At 37.0% G+C, this 18,911-nt stretch overlaps 1 protein-coding gene across 1 annotated transcript in view; it reads left to right on the top strand.

The window, feature by feature from the left end:
* Positions 1 to 18,911, top strand: part of grm6a (glutamate receptor, metabotropic 6a) — a 55,967-nt gene that overhangs the window by 23,456 nt on the left and 13,600 nt on the right. The window contains exons 3-10 of the mRNA XM_016556216.1: positions 6,246 to 6,462; positions 6,748 to 6,883; positions 9,838 to 9,992; positions 10,710 to 10,850; positions 11,023 to 11,223; positions 13,209 to 13,348; positions 14,501 to 15,124; positions 18,256 to 18,567. Of these exons, the coding sequence (XP_016411702.1) occupies positions 6,246 to 6,462; positions 6,748 to 6,883; positions 9,838 to 9,992; positions 10,710 to 10,850; positions 11,023 to 11,223; positions 13,209 to 13,348; positions 14,501 to 15,124; positions 18,256 to 18,567 (1,926 nt within the window). The remainder of the gene's footprint in view (positions 1 to 6,245; positions 6,463 to 6,747; positions 6,884 to 9,837; positions 9,993 to 10,709; positions 10,851 to 11,022; positions 11,224 to 13,208; positions 13,349 to 14,500; positions 15,125 to 18,255; positions 18,568 to 18,911) is intronic.

Here is an 18,911-nt window from a genome sequence, read left to right as displayed (position 1 = left end):
ACTCTACCAGTCATAGTTATTAATATTCTGCATTGTTGTTTGTCCTGCTCGCGCTGCACGCTGAAGAGATAATCACAGTAGTACTACAATGAAGCGCTTTACTGCAGCACAACTCGAGATAAGCAAATGTTTGTCTGGGAAGCAGAAGTCTTGGCTCAAAGCTTCTAATTAACTGCTGTGTCTAATTAATCAAGAAAATTGCAACTCTAGGCTATAACCAATGATTCATAAATGCACTTTCAGCAAGGGGCACGTAAGAGTCAACTCAAACTTTACGTGAACTGTATTCGGGTCATTTGAGGGAGACCAGTGGCGACAGCATGATGGATTGATTTGTTGTTATAGAAAAGACAGACAAGAGATCAACTTCCCGAGGACAGTTTTATTGCTCAGAGGTAGCACTTTCATAGCTCTGGAAACTTACTAGTGTTCTTAGTTATGTTTCATTGAAGTACCCACTGTGTTTCTTCTATAGCTTGTAATTTAACTAGTCTAGTTAATACTTTAAACTTGGCATTCTGTACTATGAATATTGTTTGCTCTTATGAAAACATAGCTTGTGATGTTCCTCATTTGCATGTCACTTTGGATAAAAGCATCTGCTAAATGAATAAATGTAAGGTTTCAGATGTTTTTCATTCAACTGTTGATTACAGTGAGAGTACAGTGCTACAGTATAAACTGAATGTGGAGTGCAGCTCAGATCATTTGGTCTTGGAAGAATTTAATGGGAAATTAGTTCATATTGCTATCTCTGACTTTGCAAAAGCAGATTTGGTTGCTTTGGCCATTCCAAGCAAGATTTGAGATATCTTCTGAATAATTTTCTGATTATGTTTCTTTGTTTTCTCAACAGAAACATCTAAGAAGCAGAACACCTAATCAGAAGTCTTTGATTTCCATTTAATTTGAATTATTACCTAGGGAAAAATGGATATTAAACATGATATTGCTTTATGAGTGTGTTTTTGACATATTTCAAACAGGAATTAGGAACAGAACATATCTTTTTTTTTTGCATACAGCCCACAGTTGTACATGCTCACAAACATAAGCATTCACGTATAAATGCAAACATACACATATACTTGATGCACGTAACAGAAATTAGGGCTTTAGTGAGGTGCGTGGACACAGATCAGGGGCAGACAGAGGAGCCATTACTGTGATTAAAAGGTTGGATTTGGATCGTACCGAGAGGCGCTGAACAGTCCTGTTACGGAGTCATGATGAACTAGTGCAGAATATTAAATAGCTCTGTCTGAGCCAGCGTCCTGTCCAGCTGGAGAATCATCCCTCCTAAAACTGGGGTGCAGTGAAATTTACCACAATTTACACTATTAATTCTGAGAATCAGTTCTGTTAGGACAGAATCTGACTTTTTTTGGCGTTTTTCTGCTACTGTATGTCATTATTTACTCATATCCTCATATCTTTCCAAACCTGTGTTAATTCCCCTCATGTACTATATTCCAGGTATGATGAATGTCGTACAATAGCTTTGGCGTAGAATTTAGTAGGGACGCTAGGGAGAAGTCCCTACCAATATCCATCAACTATTAAATTGTCCCAAGCAATAATATTGATCAAACAATTAAATATATGTGTATGTAACCGTTGTTGTTGTAATATTGGCCATATGTGATATTACGCTAGACAGAGCCTTATTTACCTCTTATCGTGATATTGGCAAAATAAATTTTTGGGCCCCCCTTCCCTGTTAATATAGAATATTACCACCCCAGCAAACAAAAATATTTCGTAATCAGTGGAAACCATTACCGTGTTCTCTATTGCAAAAGCTGTGACTAACATTTGATTTAAATTGGAACTTCGGAGCGGGTTTGTGAATCTTTTTATTCAAATCGGAATTTAAGAGCGCAGATCGCGAATCATTTGATTTAAATCTGAACTTCGGAGCGGGTTCGTGAATCTTTTGATTCAGATCGGAATTTCGGAACGTAGATCAGGTATCATTTGATTTAAATCGGAACTTCGGAGCGGGGATCATGATTCATTTGATTCAGATCGAGACAAAATGAGATCAGATGATCTTTAAAAAAATTGGACCAAAATTTCTCTGCGTGGATACATTGCCAAAACGAGTGAATGACATTTTCGTCAGAAGAGTGACAAAAATATCAACTCACTTCAAAGTCTGACTTATAATAATGTCTATAAGCTTTTTGTGAAATTGGGATTAACTCATTTGTTGGGATTAACTCATCTGTTGCTTTCCCTCTTCATATTTAAGGAGAGAACTAGTTTCCAAAGTCTGACATCTCTTGTTATACTTTTCAAGGGTGTAGAATTTAGTACGAACGTTATGACATGTCCCTACCAATATCCAGCAACTACTAAATTGTCCTTAGCAATAATTTTGATCAAACAATTAAATGTCTATTGTCTGCCGTCATGTCCCCACTAATGCCAAAATCAAACCTACACCTTTGGCTTTGTGTAAGGAAATTCTGAAGATTAGGTAGTTATTTGTATATAAATATAAATATAAATTATTGTATGGCTATGGATTTGCTCACTATAAAAGTCTATACAGTATACATTATAAAAGTATATAAAAGTGCAAATCAAAGTATATGATTATGACAAAGTATATGATAATTGAAGTTAAAAAAGTATATATTTTTATAAAAAATATTTTAATTAAATAAGCTGTAATTATTTTCATTTTTGAGTTGGTAAACAATGAATGTCTTTTTAAGACTCAAACAAACTATAAAGAGGAGCATTTTGCTAAATATTTGTACTATATTCATTATTTATTTATTTATTTATAGATCTGTCACAAACGCTACTGTGAGGAGCACGGAGCGAGGAACGAGGAGACGTGGAGTAAACTTCAAAACGAACAGACTTTAATAAACATCAAGGAGCCAGGAACACACACGTAGCGGGGGGCTTAACTTGGGACCAGGAGCCCTCTCAGGGCTGGACGTGGGAAAAGGAGCCTTCTCTGGGCTGGACATGGGAACAGGAACTTTCTCTGGGCTAGACATAGGAACAGGAACTTTCTCTGTGCTAAACTCAGGAACTGGAGCCCTCTCTGGGCTAAACTCGGGGACTGGAGCCCTCTCTGGGCAAAACTCGGGGACTGGAACCCTCTCTGGGCTAAACTGGGGGACTGGAGACCTCTCTGGGCTAAACTCGGGGACTGGAGCCCTCTCTTTACTGGACTGGGAAACGGGAGCCCACTCCAGCTCTGTTTCCCAGTCTATAAGGCCCTCCTCGAAGTCCAGCAGTCCCAGATGTATAATCAGCTCAACCTCAGCCGTGGTGCAGTGGGCGGAGCTCCACTCCACGCTCTCTCTGACCGCGGCATTCTCCCTCGTGGAGGGCTCTGTTGCCGGCTCTCGCACCTTGACTGATGTCACTAGCAGCTCCGACTCCGCGGCGATCTGTTGCTCTGTCGCTCCATGCGGCAACGGCTGGTTGGCCGCGGCGAGCTCGGGCTCTCCGTCAGCGGTGGGCTCGGACATGCGCTCCGCGCTGGGAGGAGATGGTGGGCTGGTCACTGGGTCCGGGGTGGCACTGGCGAGATCCCCCTCGGGACAGACGGTGAACAGGGATCCGTGTCCACTCCACAAATGAGGCGAAATTTGCTCGAGGGCCTTCTTAGGACGACGGCGCTCTGTATGCCGGGTTTAAACTGCCGTCATAGAACGCACAGAGCGCGTCATCCGGGTAACTGGAGAAGTTGGCGAGGACCAGGAACAGTCTGGTGTGGCCCTCGAGCAATTTTTTCCCCTGCTCCAGCAGGAGGAGGAGATATTCAGGGCGGGTGAGGGGATCCATAGACACAATGGAAACAAAAAACGGAAGCAAAACCTGAGGGAACACACGGAGGTAACTATTTGCAGTTTGGTATTCTGTCACAAATGCTACTGTGAGGAGCACGGAGCGAGGAACGAGGAGACGTGGAGTAAACTTCAAAACGAACAGACTTTAATAAACATCAAGGAGCCAGGAACAAACACGTAGCGGGGAGAGATGAACATTCAATACCAGACAAAACCAGAACGCAAAGGCATAGACTTAAATACAGGGGATGATTGGGGAAACACAGGTGCATAGGATCATAATCAAACTAGTTAAACTGAACGAGGACAGGAACATGACCAAATAAGTCATAAAAAGTTTTTATGACAGCTACCATTTATTTGATCATATTTCAACAACAAATTGGAGCGCTGATGCATTAAATTAACCAAAAGTGAAACCGAAGACATTTATAATGCAACAAAACAGCATTATTTCAAATAAACACTGTTCTTTTGAACTTTCTATTCTTTTTACATTTTATTTATTTATTTTTTTACAGTTCTGAAGGATCTGACCACTGAAGATTGGATTAATGGCTGCTGAAAATTCAGCATTGTCATCACAGGAATAAATTAGTCTTTTAAATATATGAAAATAGAAAACAGTTCATTCAAATTATAATATTTCACAATATTTTTTCCTTAAGAAAAATTGGCATGAACCAGCAATATTTCCAAATGAATCAATATTGAATCAAATCCAAACGTGAAATCTGTGTCAATACCTGGTCCTATACCATGGTACCGTCACAGTAATTATATAAAGGTCTGTTATCTAACACACCTGATTCATTTCATCAGTTAATTAGTGGAGTGCTCCATGACCTGAATTGGGTGTGTCAGATTTTTTAGATACTGAAATGTGCAGGATTGTGAAACGCTGGGTTAAAGTCTCATTGGTGGGGGCCACCACACATAATCAGCGTACAGCGTTAAATGAATTCTTTGCCTCCCCCCTCCTGCTCTTTGTATCTCTCCTCCTGTGCTTAACTTAATTTGACTAAAACCTCTCTTATCCTCACGGATAATCTGTCAAATGGTTCGTTCGTTTTTCCATCGACCTGTTGTAAGGACGCCCCTACTGCTCACCCACATGCTGAGACCTCGCTTTCCTTCTGCACATTAGCTGACGAGACATGATCGCTGCTCCACTTCTCCTGCTATAAAAAGTCGATCTAGGTTTATCAGTCACTGGGTGAACCGTATTTGAGGCCTAGAGACAAATCATGATGAAACCAACGGCAGCCATCTGTATTTGCTCCAGACAAATGATGTAATAGCGCACATAATTCACTACCGCATTTTGTTGTCAAAGCTTAAGTGGTCTATGAATGTATAAAGTAGCATGCTAACACTCTTTTGAGCCGACGGAGAAACATTATGAAAAATTTTTTGTAACATTTTATTGATGATTTGATATGTTTTTCAAATGTAAGCTGGAAATTTCAGACACTAAAAATTGTCTAAATCTTGTCGGATCTTGTTTTCCAGGCAAAATATCTAAGCATCTTTAAAACAAGATAAATTAAATGTATTTAATTAAATAAATCAAAAATGTATTTTCAGCAAATACGTACTACCATTCGGCATCAGTATGTTTTTTTATTATTTTTAAAGAAATTAATACTTTTATTAGATTATTTATTAGATTGCATTAAACTGATCAAAAGTGACATTTATAATGTTACAAAAGATCTGTATTTCAAATAAATGCTTTATTTTAAAATTTAACAAAGAATCCTGACATTTTATCATGATTTCCACAAAAATATTAAGCAGCACAAATGTTTTTAATATTTATAATAACAAGATATATATATTTTTTTTTTGAGCAGCAAATCTTCATATTATAATGAATTCCAAAGGATCATGTGACACTGAAGACTGGAGTAATGATGCTGAAAATACAGCTTTGCATCACAAGAATAAATTATATTTTAAAATATATTCAAATAGAAAACAGTTATTTTAAATTGTAATAATATTTCACAATATTACTGTTTTTACTATATTTTTTATCAAATACATGAAGCCTTAATGAGGAAAAGAGACCAAATTTTTGAATTCATATTTTTTTACATTTCTAAAATAGAAATAAATCTTATTCTATTTTATTTTAATTTTTGAAAATAGATTTGACCTAAAAATAGAATATGCTTAAAGTTTAATAAGATATAAATGAAATTTTTTATAATCTTCTCATATGAATTAATTTAGTTTTGAGGATTTTTATATTTAATATTTCTACTGGAAACCAATAAATCAAATTATTTATTTATTCATTCATTTATGCATTTATTTATGCATGCATGCACTTAAACAGTTTTCCTGGGTTGTTAGCAAGACTGTTGCCAAACAGACTAACTGGCTATAAAAATGCATGTGTATCTCTTCTTTTTCTTCCAGATCCCTCAGATCAGCTACGCCTCCACAGCACCAGAGCTGAGCGACAATAACCGCTACGACTTCTTCTCTCGAGTGGTACCTCCAGACTCCTACCAGGCCCAAGCTATGGTGGACATCGTGAAGGCGCTGGGCTGGAACTATGTGTCCACATTAGCGTCGGAGGGGAACTATGGTGAAAGTGGAGTAGACGCCTTCGTTCAGATCTCTCGAGAGGCAGGTATAGTATCCGTACAGTCATCAGGCTTTGCATTCTGTTCGCTGATAGTCTATGGATGTAAAACACACTGAAGCTTATATAGAATGATCCAGATTGGGCTTTCCATTAATATGCTATATTTCAAAAAGTTCCAAAGAGGAGCATGACAGAGACAGCTGCATGCATTTGTACCCATCTGCTGCCAGAAATTCATGGCGGTCATTAATATAAATAGAAAGTGAGTCACATTTTAGGAGAGAAAAATTTCAGCATTGGTGTCCATCTCTCTCTCTCTCTGTGACAAAGGAGGTCTGTGCATCGATCAGTCCTTGAAGATCCCACGAGAGCCCAAACTAGGAGAGTTTGACAAGATCATTAAGAGACTAATGGAGACCCCCAATGCTCGAGGAGTCATCATCTTCGCCCATGAGGACGACATCAAGTAAGTGAAGGATATGCTTAATGTATGTTTGATCAGCAAGGCCTTAAAGGCCTTATAACATTCTGGGTTAAAAACAGCTTTAATTCTATCAGCTGCATCTGCTGCATGCTGTTGATTGACAAATATGTGCATTTAAACTCCTTGTGTAAACATATGGAGGCGTAAAGGAGTGTTAAGAAAGTATTTTATTTTATTTTTTCTTTTAGACCATGAATGCATGTTAAGAAAGTAGTTTTATTTTATTTTATTTAAAAAAATCTAGTATTTTAAGTGTAATTTAAGTGTAATTATTTAAAGCATGTTGACAGTGTAATGCTGACAGATACAAGAGAATCTGCTTTTATTTTTGCACTTTTTACATTGGATGTAAAAATAAGCTAAGATTATTACACTTTTACTGGTATCTGAAATCATCATCAAATTAGCCAAAACGGATTACAAACGCACATGCATCCCTCTCAGAAGGAAGATTTTGAAAACGTGTACTTCCTAAAGAATTCATGTGAATTCAAGTGCTTTGCTTTCACTGTTACATTCAGCTAACAGAGTTTGTCTGCTATAATTGAACTGTAATTGCATGATTGCACATGCATTTATTTTGTATTTTTTATACAACTGAGGAATGTCAACTTGAAGCGACGTTAACAAACTGTTTGACAAGAAGTTGGAGGAAAGGCGTTAACAAATGAGAGAAACCGATGATGTCAGCTGAAAAAAGTTGTTTCAGAGGCAGATTTTGATAAAAGTTTAAGAAGACAAACATGTTTTTCCCCCTGAAATAGCATGCGTGATTTGCTTACCCTAAAGAGTGTTAAAGTAACGAAGTGTTTAGGCAGAGAGTGTCAATTTTGATTTCATGTTCACTTATTTTATGTTGTGTTTAACCCAAAATATTCACTTATGAGTGTTTACAAGCAACGTTGCATTTTTATATTTAGAATCTGAAGATTTTGTCTATAACAGATGCATAATGGGAGTGTAACAGTGGCTCTTTTTCATAGTTTTTTTTAATGGTTCTCTCTGGAACAAACTGTTCGTTCCATCTGTCGCGGTGCAGCAGACTAATGTTGTCACAGATTTGATAATGGTTGACTGGTAACAAGGGCACATGTGGATTATTTGATATGATTGAACTAACTTTTAGTATTTGTGACATTTAGGGGAGATTTGTAAAAACCAAATACTAAATGCAAAGTATGTGCAATTAGAGCAAACGTCCTTTGATGTAGTGATAAGACAATATGGGATACTTCGCTTTTGATATGCAATGCATCACACATGCTCCTGCATGTAAATGGAGTTGGCTCCAGACCAGCAAACCTGAAGAGGGAACAATGGCCGCAGTGTTAGGCCAGAAACATACTCTATGCAATTACATGATCACAGACATGTATGATTAGCAAACACATTGCAAGTGCATTTTAGAACCTATTTTTGAAACAAAGAACTTTTTTTATTTTCAAAGAACCATATTTTGAAACATAGGTTCTTCGTTAAAGGAATAGTTCACCCAAAAATGAAAATTGCCTGGGAAATGTTAACTTAGAAGTTGCTATGCTGTCAAATCCAAAATATGCTGTTTTTTATCAATTTATCTCTTGAGCTTAGATGACCTTTTCATACATCATAAGAGCAGATACAAATTTCAGGACACTGCATTTCTCATTGCATGATGTCCTTTTGCTTTTTTTCCATGTTTGACTTTGCGAATTCAGAAGTACCAAACAAACTCAGACAATACTTTGCTATCGCCATTGACGCTCATGAGTGACGGTTTGCCACTTTGTGTTTGGGTGTCACTGTCTCTAATCCATATGGCTCGTTGCTGATGCTTTTTGACAGGCTTATGTGGTGGAGAATGTCTGTGCAGATGAAGTTTCCCCCTCATTAAAACACTCATGTGAACACGAGCTGTCGCTCACACTGCATGAATTGTCAACCACGTCTTCAGTGCTGAAAACAAATGCATAACTGAATGGCTTAATCCATAATAACTCGGTTAAATGCCACTCTAAATAACAATTTGATATTTGAATTTCATGAAGGTACTTTTATTTAAAGACTTTTATACAAGTATGTGTTTTATTAACATTCGCGTATGCATGCAGTTGTGCTTTGTATAATATAAGGACTTCCACAGCTTGGTCCCTCCCAAAGTTTCTTTTACATTTATGAACAAATTACATTTGTGGGCAAATGTAATAATTTAAGAGTTGGTCATTGACCGATATTTAAGAGGAATGCACCCATCTCACTGGCGAAAATATTCAGAATTTGTCTTGCTCCAGTTATGCATGTGTCATGTAAAAATAAATCGAAATAAATGGGAGAATATTACAAATTTATTAAAAGCAATTAATTCAAATTGATTATTTCATTAATTATTTGTAATTTTGTGATATGTAAACACATAAGTTATAGACTTGCTTAAAAAGTCTATATTGACAAAACCCTACTGAAACAAATGACTCTATGATTTCATATACATAACAGAAGTGCAATGGGTTGTTAACATCGTTTACATTTCCCACTTTTTACTTAGATTTTGTTTTTGTTTTTTTGTAACAGTGTTCAAGTGAACTCCATTTATTTTATTTTGGTTTGAAAACTGTTAACATTCTCCATTTGTAACAGTTACAGATGTTTATTAAAGCCAAATATGCTGCTAATCTAATGTCTGAGATGCTTTTTTAGACACAAAACTAAATTACAGGTGTTGTCAGTGGTTTGTTTGACACGCGTTCTTGCTTTCTTTCTCTCTTTGTTATAAATTGATCTAAAGTGCTACAGTACATGATCGTAAGGACATGAATGCCAATTACTGAACAGATCAAATTACTGTTCAAAATACTAAAATGCTGCATAATAGCAAGAGATACAGTGTGTGCCCTGTAATATTAGTTTGAATGACTTTGCGTCAGTGTAATAGTTTAGCTGTGCTGTTTCTTGTCCAGGCAGGTCCTGGAGGCTGCAAGCAAGTCCAATTTGACCGGTCAATTCAAGTTTGTGGGATCGGACAGCTGGGGTGCCAAGAGCTCTCCGATCCTGGACCAGGAGGAAGTGGCTGAGGGTGCAGTCACCATTCTGCCCAAAAGAGCATCTATTGAAGGTTTGATATATGCATATGCATCTTTTAAGTCGGCATGAAATAAATGCATGTCAGTGATTGTATTGTGATCGATTCCTTTGTGTATTTAAAATTTTTTTATAAGAAAATTAGGACTTCAAAATAAAGGTTCTTTATTGGCATTGATTGTTCCACGAAGAACTTTTAAAATCAATAGAACTTGCTCAAAAAGTTCTTTATAGTGAAAAAAAGTTATTATGTATTATTATTATATATATTTATATTAAAATGTTATATTATTAAAATGTTCTTCACAGTAAGAAAAAAAAAAGTTCTTTTAAGAACTGTTCACTGAAAGGGAACCAAAAAACAATCCAATCAATAATTGACAAATAAAATGAAGTCCCATCCTACATTTCTTTCATGCTCGATTGCTGTTTTACTCAGAAATGGTAGTAAAGTTGGTTGCAACTTCTATTTCATGCTGGTTTTTTTTACAATCGATTCCACTATAAGGATAAAATTGGTCATTTTCCAGTAGCCCCTCACTGCAGAACACAAGATCCAGGGGGCGTGGTTGGATCCACATCTAGGGGGTGGAGATTGGTAGGTTTAGGGGTGGAGATGGGTGGGTTTAGGGATCAGGGGGTGGAGACGGGTAGGTTTAGGGATATGTAAGGTGGGAGGAGTTGGAACCACGCCCCCTGGATCTTGTGTTCTGCAGTGAGGACCATCTCCAGTTTTCTGCTTTTTAATCAGGATTTGACCAGTACTTCACCACTCGATCCCTGGAGAACAACCGCAGGAATATCTGGTTTGCTGAATTCTGGGAGGACGACTTCAGGTGCAAACTGACACGTCCAGGCATCAAAATCGACCCAGAAAAGAAGAAATGCACAGGTGAGAGCTCCCGATAGCCGTTTGCAAGTTAATTGATGTTTGGAGTAATGACAGCTGACCTTAAAAGCTCTTCAATGTCCTCTGTCCTACTTATCTTTCACCTTCTCTAACTCTTTTCATTCATCACTTTGCTGTCTCACTTTGTTCATGTTACCCTTTCTCTCTCTCTCAGGAGAAGAACGGATCAGTCGTGATTCTCATTATGAGCAAGAGGGCAAGGTTCAGTTTGTAATTGATGCGGTTTACGCTATGGCTCATGCTTTGCACAACATGCACCAGGATTTGTGCCCGGGAGCCACGGGCGTTTGTGATAAGATGGAGCCAGTGGAGGGGCGCTTGCTGCTTAGCTACATCCACTCCGTCAACTTCAATGGTGAGTCGACATCACGCTAAATCAGAATCACTGAAGATGAGACCTGACTGGCATCAGAAATGCCATTAGGCTAGATGCCAAAAGATGCTGAAAGGTCCAAACTAAACCCCATAAAGAGTTTTGCCTCACAGGCTCATTTGGATTGAGCACAAGTGTGTCTGCCCTTGGATATTTGAATTTTAATCAACAAATTAAAATTCTGTTATCTTGTCGTTCCAAACCCGTATGACTTTAGTTATTATGGAGAAAGTTAGGATGAATTGGTTTTTTGTATGCCTTATTGGTAAGTATTTTGGATAAAAGTGTCTGCTAAAAGAATAAATGTTAATGTAAATATGGAAATGGTGAGCTCTTTTATATTTAATTAAAGTGTACAGTAGTTTTTTTGCTGAGAATCACTGAAAATGTCATTATTATGAAACATTATTACAGTTTACAATAACTGTTTTGTATTTTAATATGAAAATGTAAAATGTTATTTTAAATTAGTGTTACATGGTCCTTTTTTATTTATTTTTATTATCAATGTGGAGAACAGTTGAAATGCTTTATATATTTTAATATAAACATATATTTCAAATGTTATGTTCTTACATTTGATTTACATTTAATTTAAAAGAACGGCATTTATTTGAAATAGAAATCTTTTGTAACATTATGAATGTATTTACTCTCACTTCTAATCAGTTGAATGCATCATTTAATGCTGAATACAAATATTTTTATTAAAATATTATTAAATATTATACATTAAATATTATATATTATGGAAACTGTTTATTTAAATAATAATCGTTTTGTCGACAATTCACAAGTGCATATTATTCTAAAGAAAAAAAATACTTTTTTATAAATTAATTTCTCCACCTCTAAAATGTCTTTTCTATTAACCACTAATATCATAGCTATTTTTCACAGTCCAATCAAATCCTGACTGATAAAATCAAGTCCTACAAAATTATTTGCAGACTATTCAATTTGATGTTGAACAATAGTGACATTAAATGTGTTGCAAATGTCTTTTCATGCTGTGTTTATATACAGTTAGTTCTTCACAGTACCGTTGTGGCCTCATAGTTCGGTGTAGTTTGAAATCAGAAAAACATCTCCAGAAAATGGCAAAGTTCTGTCAATCTAACTTTGCTCTGGAGTTGTAAAGCTGTCCATGAAGGAATTCCCATTAAATCGCTTCCTCACGAGTGACTGTCATCTTGCAAACATTTGGTGAAAGCTCGCCTGGATGGAGTTGGCTGAACAAGCAATATGCATTTTTGCGAAGAAGAAAATCGCAGGGAAAATAAGTCCTTTTTCCACCCCAGAATTCCTCCTATACAGCAAAGAACAAACAAGGAGAACACAAATCCTTATCCATCCAGGGCTAACAGAAGCAGGTTATAAGTGGTTCAATGATGTGCTCTTGCTGAGTTGGAGGAAGGGATCTAATGACTGAACTAAATACACATATTCAAAGCACTTCCAATCACAGCCGAATGTTTGTCTGTAGTGCATTCGTTTCCCATTCAAATCTAATCATGGACAAAAAACAGATATCACTGCCTGTAATGACATGCAGCAGGATAAAGTATGCATGAATGGAGCGCTTATATGACAGATGGGTGCAGAGCAAAGTGAAGATGTTCAGAGTCTCAGTGGAGAAGAAGGAGTGACAGGAAGAGGAGGTGATCAGTGTAGCTGGAACCTGATGTCTCTTTATGATATATCTGGCTGTGATTGCACTCATCTGAAGAGCTGATGTTCTCAGCTATAATTTAGTATCACATCTGTATGTATTTCTTCAAAGACAAGAAATCAGAATTGTTTTGTGGTTTTTGGTAAGTAACTTAGCAGATATATGCATCTAAAATAAAACAGGTCAAACTGAGTTTTTTATTTTTTTTTCAAATTTGTTTTTGGAAAATAATGACATTAATGATGTTTCTTGTATGATAGCACTATATGAATCCTGTTTCCTCTGTGATTTATAGGTAGCGCCGGCACTGCTGTTCTGTTTAATGAAAACGGTGATGCTCCTGGACGCTATGACATCTTTCAGTACCAGATGACCAACACCACCAATCCAGGATACAGAGTCATCGGCCAGTGGACCAATAACCTGCGACTCAATGTAAATTGACTTCAATTGTACATTAATTATATTCACATCTGAAGGATCCAATAATATGTAGACTCATAAAGACTCATAAAAGACAAATTTTCCCCCCACTTTTCCATAGTCTGTAAAGTTTTAACATTTTAAAAAATGTTTATTTTTTTAATGGCTTTAATTTAAATTTTTATTTAATGTTTTGGTAAAGTTTTATTATATTAAAAATGTTTTTTTTTAACAATTATAACACTGTTTCAAGGACACTAAACAAATGTAAGCAATTATAAGTAATAAGATGTTTGTCTTGTTTAGCCTAGCTAGAGCTATTAATTTGGTTATTTGTTTAAATGCACTACTGTTAAAAAGTTTGGGGGCAGTACGATTTTTTGTTAAAGAAATTAATACTTTTATTTAGCAAGGATGCATTAAATTAATTAAAAGTGACAGTAAAGACATTTATAAAGTTACAAAATAATTGTCATAAATATGAAGCAGCACAATTTAAAACATTGATAATTATAAGAAATGTTTCTTGAGATGTGACACTGAAGACTGAAGTAATGATGCTAAAAATTCAGCTTTGCATCACATAAATTACATTTTAAAATATATTCAAATAGAAAACTTGTATATATTCAAATTGTAATAATTTTCACATAAATTCATAAATTTCACATAAAGGCTGGTTATTTGAATTATCTATTTATCAAGGAATCCTGAAAAAAAAGATCAGTTTCCAAAAGAATATTAAGCAGTACAACTGAATTCAACATTGATAATAATAAGAAATGTTTCTTGAGCAGCAAATCAGCATATTAGAATGATTTCTGAAGGATCATGTGACTCTGAAGACTGGAGGAATGATGCTGAAAATTCAGCTTTACCATCACAGAAATAAATTATATTTTAAAACATATTCAAATAGAAAACAGTTATTTTAAATTGTAATAATATTTCACAATGTTACTGTTTTTACTGTATTTTTAATCCAATAAATGCAGCCTTGGTGAGCAGAAGAGACGTATTTTCTTACAGAGCCCAAACTTTTTGGTGTACTGTATGTTTCAAAACATATCTTGAACTTACAAGTATGACCTGTTTGGTTCAACAATTGGCTTTTTTTCTGTTTTCTAGTTTAATTGTTTGAAAATATTCTCTGTATTTCGTCAGGTGGAAGAGATGCAGTGGACCGGTGGATCCCGTCAGATTCCGGACTCGGTTTGCAGTTTTCCGTGCCGCTTGGGCGAGAGGAAGAAGATGGTGAAGGGTGTCCCGTGCTGCTGGCACTGTGAGCTCTGCGACGGCTATCAGTTCCAAGTTGACGAGTTCAACTGCGAGATGTGCCCTTTCGACATGCGGCCGACTCTCAACCGCACGGCCTGCCGCCCAACTCCCATCATCAAGCTGGAGTGGCATTCACCCTGGGCCGTGATCCCTCTGTTCCTGGCCATTCTTGGCATCCTGGCCACCCTGTCCGTCATCATCACCTTCATCCGCTTCAACGACACCCCCATCGTGAGGGCCGCGGGCCGTGAGCTCAGCTACGTGCTCCTGACGGGAATCTTCCTCATCTACTTCATCACCTTCCTGATGATCGCTGAGCCGGGGACGGTGGTGTGCGCTTTCCGCAGGCTGCTGCTGGGGCTGGGCATGTGCATTACGTACTCGGCCATGCTTACAAAGACCAACCGGATTTACCGCATCTTCGAGCAGGGCAAGAAGTCCGTCACGCCGCCAAAATTCATCAGCCCCACATCGCAACTTATGATTACCTTCATACTGATCTCAGTACAGGTGAGCGTGTGTTAAAGCTTGAAGCCAATTGGTGATAATTGCTTTATTGCTTCCTGCAGGGTGCAACCCATATCCTATAAATCCCAAATCTCATGGAATTGGTTACTCTGTTGGGCTGGTTGGAAAAAATAATGATTTTTTTATTTATTTAAAAGTATTTACATTATAGTTCAAAAGTTTGGGGTTGGTGCATTTTTTAATGCTTTCGAAAGAAGTCTCTTCTGCTCGCCAAGGCTGCATTTATTTGATCAAAAATACAGTAAAAACTGTAATATTGTGAAATATTATTACAATTTAAAAGAACTGTTTTCTATTTGAATATATTTTAAAATGTAATTCATTCCTGTGATGCAAAGCTGGATTTTCAGCATCATTACTCCAGTCTTCAGTATCACATGATCCTTCAGAAATCATTCTAATATGCTGATTTGCTGCTCAAGAAACATTTCCTATTAGAATCAATTGTGCTGATTCATATTTTTGTCAAAACATTCTACATTTTTTCAACATTCTTTAATGAATTAAAAGCTCAAAAGAACAGGATTTATTTAAAATAGGAATCTTTGGTAACTTTATAAATGACTTTACTGTCTCTTTTGATTAATTTACTGCATCCTTGCTGAATTAAAGTATTATTTTCCTCTGCATATTAAGTTTGCATAGCAAAAGTATGACACACATCACCTTTAATGTTTAGCTTCATACATCTATTAAAACCTGCCGTGGCAGCTTCGATGAGGAATGCAAGGCCAAACAATTGAATTATTAAATAAAACATTAATTAACTGAATTAATAAAGAAAATTCTGCTGCACATCGCACAGAATTCACAGGCATCTTAGAAAATCTCGATCTTACATGAAATGTACATGTCTGTCTCCCTCCAGCCAAACACAGGTTCATGAGTGCCACAGAGCCACTGGTTTTGGAAACTAAAGCCCCTGTGCTGTTTTACCGTTCTCAACACGACCCTATGGATGAATTTTGAGGTTTTGTCAATAGCTTTTTCAAAAGCACAGATTCTCCTGTGTTTGTACACTCTGCCGAAGCTGATAAGCTGCCTGCAGACCTCATCATTTTGAGTGCCTGGGCTTCATTCTGCTTGTGCCAGCAAACGTGCCAAACACGCTAATGTGCAAAAGCAACAGATTCAAAAATGATTTACAGGTGACAAGAAAGCCCCACCGCTGTTGATACACATCGTGTCTGCTGATAAACACCTCTCCGGCGATTCAAAACTGCTGATTTGAACTTTTACAAAATAATTTTTGAGAGGCTTTTGTAGTTGGAGCTTAGCCCCAGAATTATGCGCATGACTCACCGGCAGAGGCGCGGGGGAGACGAGATTAACAGGACGTTAGCGGGAGAATGATTGACAGCAGGACATTTCTCGGCACCTCCTCCAGCGCATGTTGGCAGATGTGTCACCGATGCTGAGTGGAGAACGGGACTCCGCCGAGCGATTCTGACAGCAACATCTGTGTCCCCAGCAACACGCCGGCCGCCCGGCTGCTGTTCTCTTCTCCTCCCAGCCGTAGAAGTTTCTGGGAAAGTTTTGCGCGTTACCTGATGAGCACCTTCAATCGGGATGAGTCACTTCCTAGTCGGAATGTTCCCATTGAGAACAGGTGCAAAGGACGCTCTCTAAACCACGCCTCTAAACAGCTGCTCTCTTCCGGGGATCCTGCGCACTTATATGAAGATTTACTGTGAGCAGACGTCCCATTTGAAATGTCCTTGATTTATTTGATGTTTAAAATGTAGAATAGTAACTTGTATGCTAGATTGTGGACATTAGAGTTTTAGAAACGTTATTTCTTCAAATAGAATTTGTCATTTCGATTTCATCGTTTTTCAGTTTTAGATAAAGGAGTAAATAACTCACTAGACAGAAGTCAATTCAGAGAATTAAGACTGTACTTTCATGTCTGTAGCTGTCTGTCTGAATGAGATGGGAAATATATGAGTTCATAATAAGATTTGATTACAGACTTCTGAGCACAGTTTGTGATAGCTCTAAGACACATAGTTTTTTAATATCAGATCTATAAATAACACATATGTTGTTGACCTAGGAACATGTTTACTAAATGAAAATACACACTCTATGTGAAGAAACAAGAGCTTGTAACACTCCAAAGAGAAAGGAAAATTTGAAATCGCATCATATGACCCCTTTAAAGCAATATGGTGCAATATCCAGCATAAAATGCACAATTTTACATTTTGAACATCTAATAAAAATGAGGACCTACAGTTACACTAAAAATGTTTATTTTTTCCTTAATCCTGTCCAAGGCTATATTTATTTGATCAAAAATACAGTAAAAACTGTAATATTGTGAAATATTATTACGATTTGAAATAACTGTTTTCTATTTGAATATATGCTAAAATTTAATTTATTCCTGTGATGCAAAGCTGAATTTTCAGCATCATTACTTCAGACCTCAGTGTCACGTCTCAAGAAACATTTCTTATAATTATCAATGTTTTAAATTGTTGTGCTGCTTCATATTTTTGTGAAAACCATGATACAGTTTTTTATGAATAGAAAGCATTAATTTGAAATAGAAATCTTTTGTAACATTATAAATATATTACTTAAACTTTTGAGCAATTTAATGCATCCTTGCTGAATTAAAGTATTTCTTTCTTTCAAAAAAGTTTGACCCCAAACCTTTGAAAAGTAATGCAACGTTGCATTGTATTTTTTTTTCATGACAATCTACATTTATCATGGTCAAAATACACAAAATGTCTTAATTCAGATCGAAAAACCTTGGAAATTTAAGTGCTACCTTTCAGCTGAACTAGACATATCCCCTTTTTTTCATTTCAGAAATCTGGTCACGTTATTAGAAAGCGAGGAAAGGATCTTATAGTTTCTTTTGTGTCATTCAAAAAGCACTTTAAAACCCATCATTAAGAGCAATCAGGCTGATAGCAGGCCTATTTTAACCAGTAATCTTGTGCAAAGTCTTGTCTGCTGTAGACTGGCTAAAACACAGCTTCTTTTACACTTTATTCTACATCAATCAAACAGCAGCTCTTGACAAATGAGTCTGCTCTTCTGACTGACTCAGTCTCGCCGTTAATGATCAGCTTTTTCTTCCTCCCTTCTCTCCGCAGGTTGTGGGTGTTTTCATCTGGTTTGGTGTGATGCCGCCACACACCATTGTGGACTACGAGGAGCAGCGGCCGCCCAATCCAGAGTTGGCACGTGGCATCCTGAAGTGTGACATCGCTGATTTGTCGCTCATCTGTTGCCTGAGCTACAGTATCGTGCTGATGGTCACGTGCACCGTGTATGCGGTCAAGAGCCGAGGTGTTCCTGAGACCTTCAACGAAGCTAAACCCATCGGCTTCACCATGTACACCACCTGCATCATCTGGCTGGCGTTCGTGCCTATTTTCTTTGGCACAGCACAGTCCACTGAGAAGGTGAGAAGTGTGTTATAATGGGATTCATTGCTAATGTTGATAAACAAGTAGTTCACCCAAAAATGCAAAGCATTAACTTGCATCATGTCGTTCCAATCCTGTATGATTTTCTTTTTAGCTTGTAACATAAAACGTGATAATATACATCCAATTATAAAAAAATTTTTATAATGTAAAAAAATCTTTTTATACACTCTAAAAAATGCTGGGTTGTTTCAACCCAACTTTGGGTCAAATATGGACTAACCCAACTTTTGGGTTAAAAATTTAATGTAAAAATTTAACTCAACGGTTGGGTTAGTCCATATTTGACCCAAAGTTGGGTTGAAACAACCCAGCATTTT

This window comes from Sinocyclocheilus rhinocerous, unplaced genomic scaffold (genome assembly GCF_001515625.1).
Source record: "Sinocyclocheilus rhinocerous isolate Xijiao unplaced genomic scaffold, SAMN03320098_v1.1 scaffold797, whole genome shotgun sequence".
NCBI lineage: Eukaryota > Metazoa > Chordata > Actinopteri > Cypriniformes > Cyprinidae > Sinocyclocheilus > Sinocyclocheilus rhinocerous.
The sequence above is the reverse complement of the archived record's forward strand: the minus strand, read 5'-3'. Positions and strand labels throughout refer to the sequence as shown.